This window comes from Ammospiza caudacuta, chromosome 8, assembly GCF_027887145.1.
Source record: "Ammospiza caudacuta isolate bAmmCau1 chromosome 8, bAmmCau1.pri, whole genome shotgun sequence".
Lineage (NCBI taxonomy): Eukaryota > Metazoa > Chordata > Aves > Passeriformes > Passerellidae > Ammospiza > Ammospiza caudacuta.
In genome coordinates this window covers 17,542,142-17,550,356 of record NC_080600.1, presented here as the reverse complement: position 1 = coordinate 17,550,356, position 8,215 = coordinate 17,542,142, and the positions used below count along the sequence as shown (strand labels likewise).

The following is an 8,215-nucleotide window of genomic DNA, read 5'->3' as shown; positions in this document are numbered from 1 at the left end:
GTGGCTAAAATTTATAGTGATTATTATACTGTACACAAGCTTAGTGAAGTGAGTTGGTATCTACAGAAAAGGTGGCTTTAGAAGCCAATAAATTGATATAGACAGTATTTAATTGATATAGACAGTATTTAAGTGTTGAGCCTCACTTTAAATTAATCTGTTCATATTTTCTGGTACCTCGGGGGATTTTGTGCATGGGTGCTGCTTTAGGGTTTTTTCCTCCCCTCTTTTAGAGCAGCTAGTGTGTTCCTCTAACATTACAGTGTTAGCACTGCATTACTGACTAACACCAGCACAGTTGGTTTTCATCTCAGTAGCTGTTGTTATGTAAGCCCTATAGATTTGTGACAGATGGGAGTAAACATTGAAGCAGTTTTGTGCATGCTCACCAAAGAAGGCAATCTAAAATGTTTTAAGGAGCTGGGTACTTACCTAGTGACTTTTTCTGTGCTTAGAACTAAGACTTAAAGGTAAGTGAACATAGGGTAACTGGACATATTCAACCGTGAAGCTGTACCAGAGCAACTGATTTTCGCTGTTGAGACTACTCTAGGTAGAGGATACACTGAAATCCAGGTGAGAGACAGATCCTGCTGAGGATGCCAGGTAACAAATGCTTAACTTGACCTTGAAGTGTACCAAGCTACTAAGAATGGATGATTCTAAGTCATGGAAACAAGTAACAAAACACACAGATATGAGCCAATTATATCCTATAAAATTTACAGCACTCCTCCCTTTATTTTGCAAAGGTTAGGCATAAAGTACACAAAGCTTTATAACAGTTGTCTTCTAAAAGTTGCCTTGTAAATACCTTATGACAGCAGTAGCAATGTGGTAGAGCTGATAAGAAGACACTGAGTAGAATTTTGCCAGCAAAACACTGAGAGAGATCAGCTAAATAGATCAGAAATAAATCAGAGACAAGCTCAGAGATGTTCTCAAGTATAAAGTATTAATACAAATTAATGTATCAATACAAATTTATTAAGGCTTTTTATCCTTAATTGTAGTTTAAATTAAAAATATCTGCCCTTGAGCTAAGAGCAGGCACTGAAAGTCTGTTGTGTTTGACTGAATTCTGAAACCAGCCCATTCCAGGCTGCAGCAGCTCTCTGGCTTGCAGTTGCCTCCCATTTAGTTGACAGGAAAGATGAGTCTCTTCCTCAGGGTGAAACTGGGCTGTGGCATCTGCTTCTTTGTGCCCCGCTCACAAGTTTTTCTGCTCACTTCTTGATTTACGGCTGTCAGGATGGTGAGAATATCTTCCCCTCTGCAAAGAAACAAGTACAGTTTGTGTTAGGCAGTTAACATCAGCCAAATAACATTTTTGCTATCTTTATATACACCAGTGCTAACAGCTCCTGTTTTTAATAGGTTTCAGAGCACTTCCCTAAGTTGCTTTGAACAGTTTGCATGGTGCTGCTGTGTCCTACATCACTGTTTTCACTCTGAGCAAGTATTCCCACTTCGTATGATCTACCTCTGCATCTAAATCAAATTCTTGTCATCCAGAAGAAAAATTCAGGTGTTGCCAAAAATAATCTTTTGGAAACATAGGTACCGAGGACAGCTGTACTCCAAGCGCTGGCATAGTGCCTGTATATACCAGGTTCCCTCCTTGGGACTTCTGTAGGAGACGTAATCCTGCAGGGTGGCCATGCCCAGGAGGAAGTCTGCCTCTGCAGGGATGCACTCGAGCTGAAGCCTCGCATCTTGCTCCACAGAAGAATCTTGCTCTCCAGAATCTGTTTCAATGGTCACACCTTGATGGAAAGCTTCACCTTGGCAGGCCTGAATAAAAAAAACTTTTGGTTTTCCAGCAAGTGAATTGCAATTCTGTGCAGTGAAAGAAGTGGTCAGTTCCCTGATAGGTACTTCCTGCCCATCAACACCATATATAATGCCTTTTTTCCCATGAGACAGGATACAGCAAACAAAACAGTCCTTGTCCTCATGGTCTGCACTCCGGAAGATGTTCACAGTCTCACGGATTTCTTGTGCAGTGAGATCTCTATATTCTTCTACTGTAAAATGAAGCTTGCTGAAGACATTCCTCAGAGCCGCTAGAAAGCAAAGAGAAGGGAAATTTGAGACATTTCATTATATGGAAGTTGGACTCTGCAACTGCAGATTGCATTTCTAGATATAACTGGTCATCTGCTACATGACTACATCCATGTAGCTACATTCCTGGTCTGAAAATACTCTAGTAGTCTAATCACTAATCATATCTCTACCGTGTTCCCTTAACTGGCATTAAAAGGTTTTATTGCATATTTCTGCATATTTTAGAATTAGTATGCATAAGGCTGATGCAAAGCTAGCCTAGCTTGTAAAGTCCAGGCTCAGGGTGCTGCTTAAGGTTTCAGTCACCTCACTAAAACTGCAAAATGCAAGTGAATTGTTCAGTGTCAGGCACTAATAAATTGATGAGTTGATTAGGACTTGTCAGCTCAGTAAACCGAGCCAACTGAGCCACTACAACAAAAGTAATCCTAGAAAGGGAAGACTGAAATTCAGACTTGTTTCTCTTGAGAAAGAGAAACAAGATTTCTATTTTTAAGGATTGGCAAACTCATCTTTAACATTCACTGTACCTGCATCCACGTCTGTCCCATTCCGATCTTTCATGTATTTGTGTTCCAGCACTCCTTCCCTAGCTTTTGCAAAATTGTGGTTATTCATGATCAGGCACACTCCACAGGGTCGGCTGGTCATTTTGTATGCTTCAAGCAGCTGAAAAGAAAGACTCCTGGTGAAGCTCCTACACTCTCCTCCAAGTGCTCCTTAGCTGTTGTGAGTGGCAGAGCAGGGTCCAGAGCCAGCTGGCCTCCTCTCCAGGCAGCTCTCCCTCAACAGCTTTGCTCCCAGGGCCTGGCAGTGCCCTGCCCCACTGCCTTTGGCAGTCTGTGCAGGACCACCAAAGCAGACTCAGCCCACACAAGGTGCACTGTTCACGCATATCTTGGTGCCAAGCCAGCTGCCTAATTCCTGGTATCATAAACTCAGCCTACCCTGCTATCCTTGCAGATGTTTCTGAAGTACAACACTGCAGCAGCTGTGCCTGTGACACAACTTCAGAATAAAGGATGCAGAGTTGTGCATTTTTCTTTTTCTAGATAGGGCTTTTAACAGTTGATCTTAGAACAACTGTTCACTTCATGGAGGGCTGAGTTCTTCTAAGATAAAATCATGATGTTTCTAAGAAATAAACTAACTTACCTGGGAAGGGTCATTAAAACTGCCAGGAGGACCAGGCGCTACAGATGACACTAGATGTCCCTCAGGGTATCCTGTGCTGCCCCTCTGTTCCTCTGTGACGAGCATCTCTTCTTGGCCTGCAAAGCATTCATGATCAGTGCTGTCCAACACCTATACATCACTTCAAGAATAACTATGGGGAAGAGGCTGGTTTGTTCTGTTTTACCAAACAGCTTTAATCCATCTTCAATTCTGTTCCACAGGCTGATGTTAATTTTTTCACAGAGACTCTTCAGCATACTTAGGTTGTCTTTCCCCAGAAGGCCCTTCTTCTCCATCTCAGTGAGAACGTCAAGCATTGTCTGGGTAATCAGAAAGGCAGTTTGTTCTCAGGGCACCTCCATGCTGCCACTGGGAGCAAAGCTGCAGCATGTGCACCAAAGCTTTAATGTACTGACAGCACATGTGGCCCAGAGAGTCAATCCAGCTGACTGGGAGCTCAGGTGCTACCTCAGCTGAGCCAGTTAATCCTAGTTCAACAAAACCTACAAGTACTGTTAAGTACCAACATCTTCTCAAAACATACTCATTTCCTTTCTGTAGCTCAGAGGTGCCAAGATCTAATTAAGATCTAACCCAAGACATCTACAGGAATGTAACAATATTTTTAAGGATTGTTTTCATTCAACTTTCAGTGGCTATTGTGCACTCAAGTGAAACAAAAGAATTACTGCAGTGACCATCTTAAGCACTGGCAAAAAGGGTTTTCTGTCCTTTGGGTCCCCTTTTGCTTCAGAGCAATCTCTATACCCTCATGTGAGGTATAGAGATTGCTCTGAAGCAAAAGGGGACCCAAGGGACAGAAACTCATCAGTGAGTGGCAGAGCACAGTGGTCACCCCAGGAATTTACTAGAACAGCTCTCACAGTCTCCCCTCTAAGAAAAGAAAGAAAATCCTCAAAACTTTTATTAGACAGAACAAAGTACCAAGGAATCAGAACTGGGACAGGCTGGGACAACATAAAAGCACTGGATCTGCAAGGCTACTTGTAAATTCAAACTTATTTGACTTAGCCTTGAGAAGAATCTGCTGCTTAGGTCTGTATTTTTGGCATTTAAAAAAACATATAAAATAATATCCACAGTGGATCATTTTCTATATTTGATAATGACTGAGAAAAAAAAAGTCTGTTGGGTAAGATAAGTAAATGTGCTTATCAGTTTTTTGTTTATTAAGGCCACTGAGTGTCCTAAGTTCCCTGTGATGCTTGGATGTGTTGGATGTGATGGCCTCCGTGCCTGGCACTCCTGGCACAGCTGGCTGTGACACTGCTGCAAAAGCTGTGCCCGACACCAGCACAAACAAGTCCCACGTGCAACCAGGGGCACCCCTTTTCTTGTGGTGTTTTCTTCCATGGATTACAGTAATAATTTTAAAAAGTATTACAGAGATACTTACAGTCTCACGGGTTAGCTTGCTTTTTGGCAATTCGTTGGCCAAAAGTAACTTGAAATACATCAGCTCGTCTTCGATGACATCTTCATACAGCTGAAAGAGCAAGTATCTAGAAAAAGAAGTGGAGGGCATTGTTTCGTCGTGTTTCCAAGTACAACTCCGTACTATGCACCACTCCTCTTGTCTACTGTCCCCCCCAGCACATATTCCCTTTTTTTCCCGTTTGAGATGGAGGACGCAAGGCCCAGGACCGCCTGAAGGGAAACCCTTCAGCCCGGCTGAGCGGAGGTGACGGCTGTACCGGACAGAACGAGGCGCGCAGCCGGGCCGGCCCAGCCCGGCGCCCTCACCCACCTGAAGGGCGGCACCCGCGCCCCGCCCGGCGCCCGCAGCTCCCTCTCCACCTGCTCCCGGCTGGAGCACAGGTGGGCCACCAGGAGGTCGATCCGCCCGATGCGGTAGAGCAGCTCCCTGAGGAAGGCCAGGTCCCCCGGCTCCAGCAAGCCCTTCTCCTGCAGCGCTTCGAACAAGTCGTGAGGGGTCCAGACGGCTTCTAGCCTCCTCCAGGGGACGTGGTCCCGGCAGAGGAACTTCAGCGCCGCCAGCTCGGCCCCGTCCAGCTCGTCGCTGACCGCCAGCAGCCGTCCCCGGGGCAGCTCCATGGCCGCGCCGCAGCCGCGCAAGCCGGAGGGCGAAGGGCGGAGCCCGACCCGACCCGGGGCGGTGCTTCCTTCTGGATTTAAACTTCCGGAGCGAAATACCGCACAGTTCCTTGGGTAACGGGGTGTCTTGGGATCTGTCTGTTCCCAATTCCGCCTGTTCTAGAGCCCGTTCTTGAGCAAACGAACCGGCTAGTGCGGATGCAAAGGTGTCCCTCTGCCCGGGCGTTTCCTGCTGTCGCCTCTCGCTGGTTCCCAGGCTAAACCACTGCGATTTTAATAGAAGGAGAAGGAAGCTTTTATAGCACCACTGATTCGCCTTCCTCCTTGCGAGCCTTCTGGGCTGCTGTCAGAAAAGGCAGCACCCTCCCTGCCGGCGTTCGGCCCCGAACAGCCACCAGCCATGGAAAACAGCTCCCTTCCCACCCGTCCCACATCTGCTCAGGACAGTTCTACAACAGGAGCAGGCACAGCGCTGGTGAAGGGCCCTGGGATGCTGCACCACCTCCACTTCACCTTCTGGTGCAGCACCATGGATAGAAGTGTTTTACAAGAGGAGGGGAGAGATTTTACCAACTGGAATTCCAACCTTTTAAAAACTCAATGCTCACTTTGAGCCAGAGAGCAACCCTCAGCACATCATACTGTACAATAAAGAACCAATGTTCTTTATCTTTGCTAAGCACCGATTTGAAACCAGCATCCCATTCCCAAAAATCCAGTAAAAAACACTTTAACAATATATTAAACAGAAATCTGTTCATTGTTATCCTAGAAATGCCTTATCAATGTTCAAACCCCTATGCAAGATATTTGGTTACTATATGCATGGTAAGTTGGGTCAAAGGTGGAAAGAATCCAAAAGGCAAGGCACTTTTCAACATCTTGCTATCTTGTTCTAAGGACATATGGATCCATCTTTGCACTCACATACCTGGACAAATCAGGCCTAAACACAAAGTGACTGCACATATAAAACTGACATGGAAGACTTAGGCCAAGCTCAGGAGATGTGTCCAGGATGACATGCCATGTGTGGCTGGCATCCACAAGGGCCAGCCATGTTTGTGACCTGGGGAGTTCCAGTGGCTGTCAATAACAGAACAGAGTGACAAGAAAAGACACACTTGCAGAAAGGACACACAGAGTGAATGAATTCCCAAAGATCTCACTTATATTTCTTAGCACATTGCAAAGAAGTCATTGAAGATTAAACTTGCCATTCTCTGTTCATAATTTGAAATATCTCTAGTTGAAAAGAGGCAGATTTGAATAATTTCAGAGAGAATATGCCCACATTTTTTAGGGGTCAGAATAAAAAGGCTGAACACTCAACACTGCTGTTAAACTGAAAGAATAGGTAGCAAAATGTGAATGACTGGGCAAGGGCTCGTGCCCCTGGACAGCATTATTTCTTCTTTAGCTAACAGCTCAACTCTTACAAGTGTTTTCCTTTTCAAATAGCACCACTCTGATCTTGCCTGCTTTCATTTTTTCTTTCCTACCAGACTTTTGGCCCCACTTTCTGGTGGCAGTGCTTCTACTGTCTGAAAACAAAATAGAATTAAGTGCCAGGCTTTTGACTGGATTTGGCCTCCCAGCCATGAGCTGGTAGGAGAGAAAAGGCAAAGTAAAAACAAAGCTGAGGGCTTTCACAGAGAAAAAGTAATTGCCACTCACTGTTGTCTAGCTTGTACTAGAGAGAAAAAACAGTCAGGAAATTGCAGAACCAACTTCCTTCTTACCACTCAGCTCTGTGGGAGGGACACAAATATGTGCAAAACCCCACCAGCCACACTTTGCTCAGAACACAAAACTCAAAGTGTGTTTTCTCCTTGCCTGGTTGCTGCATGACCTACATATAAATTCACAGTATGGCTGTTCTGTGGTTCTTTAAAGGATTTTGATGGGGTTTTCTCTTCCTCCTAGTAGGTCTTCATCCATGAGTGATAATAGTATACTATGGAGGTAGCTGGATTTTAACAGGCAGAACAAAATACCAAATCACTTAAATTAATTTAAATCACAGGCTGTGAACTGATCAGCACCCTCTATAGACCCCCCTCCCCCCTTCCAGTGAAGGACAGCTCAGAGGAGAAGCACAAAAAAACCCACACCATCTCAGGGAAGAACAGATAATAAAGAAAGTCCAATTTACCTCAACATCAGGATTGGAGAGTGACCTTAGTTTTAGAGGAGACATTTGCATCTGTGAATCATCAGGTACCCCAAGACAATTAACAAGGAATAATGCCTTCTTGAGCAAGCCGGACCACCATGGAGGGTGTGGATAAGTGGCTGACCCCAACCCAACATAAAAGTATAAAACCTGGACAACTGATAAAACATTTAAAGTTTGAGAAGAACAATGGGCTTGAGCTGGCTTCCACCCACGTTCCACCATGACTGGGAATGTCCAGGGTCATGACAGATAGCACACCTATGTAGCTGTCTTACCCTACCAAATCAAAATCCTGTGTATCCCCAAAGATACCAAATAATTAAATTTGATATCCAATTCTGTCTCATGTAGAATAGCTGAAAGAACTTGGTCTGAGTGTATTGAACTCTTACACAGAAATATGCAAAACTGAAATGCTGTAGATGTACAACTTCACTTCTGCAGCTGCTGCCACCTTCCAGCAAGTTTCTCACAGAGGAAGCAGTTACTGAATTGTCCTACTGGCATCAGCTGCTGTTATCGTGACAGTCCTGAACTTATTCTTTCCTACCATCTCTCCAGCTGCTGCCCCTTGGGGTGGCTGCCAACAAATACTCCAACAAGAACAAAATTAGTTCTGTGGGGTAAAAGTGTTTGTCATGCTGACTGTCCCTCAGAAAGTTCATCCAAGAGAGGAACACACCGCAAACTGAGGTGATATAAAAACCAAGAGAA

General features: G+C 44.8%; 1 protein-coding gene across 2 annotated transcripts; it reads right to left on the bottom strand.

Annotated features, from left to right (window-relative positions):
* Window positions 1-717: 717 nt before the first annotated feature.
* On the bottom strand, window positions 718-5,322 carry LOC131560501 (caspase-8-like). Of its 2 annotated transcripts, XM_058809278.1 has the most exons (7): window positions 5,015-5,322; window positions 4,664-4,769; window positions 3,431-3,566; window positions 3,226-3,341; window positions 2,601-2,739; window positions 1,565-2,066; window positions 718-1,273 (listed from the first exon to the last, which is right to left on the bottom strand). In XM_058809278.1, exons 1-7 carry the CDS (start codon window positions 5,320-5,322, stop codon window positions 1,138-1,140), a joined length of 1,443 nt encoding a protein of 480 aa, XP_058665261.1. In that variant the 3' UTR covers window positions 718-1,137. The 2 variants fall into 2 exon arrangements, with proteins under 2 accessions (XP_058665261.1, XP_058665262.1); XM_058809279.1 differs by lacking the exon at window positions 3,431-3,566 and having other exon boundaries at window positions 5,015-5,111.
* Window positions 5,323-8,215: the final 2,893 nt, after the last annotated feature.

Coding starts and splice junctions, on each gene's coding strand:
- LOC131560501 (XM_058809278.1), bottom strand. CDS start 5,322: ATGGAGCTGCCCCGGGGACGGCTGCTGGCGGTCAGCGACGAGCTGGAC. Junction 3,567..4,663: donor GCAAGCTAACCCGTGAGACT/GTAAGTATCTCT, acceptor CTGATTACCCAG/ACAATGCTTGACGTTCTCAC. Junction 2,067..2,600: donor TGGGACAGACGTGGATGCAG/GTACAGTGAATG, acceptor TTTGCTTTCTAG/CGGCTCTGAGGAATGTCTTC.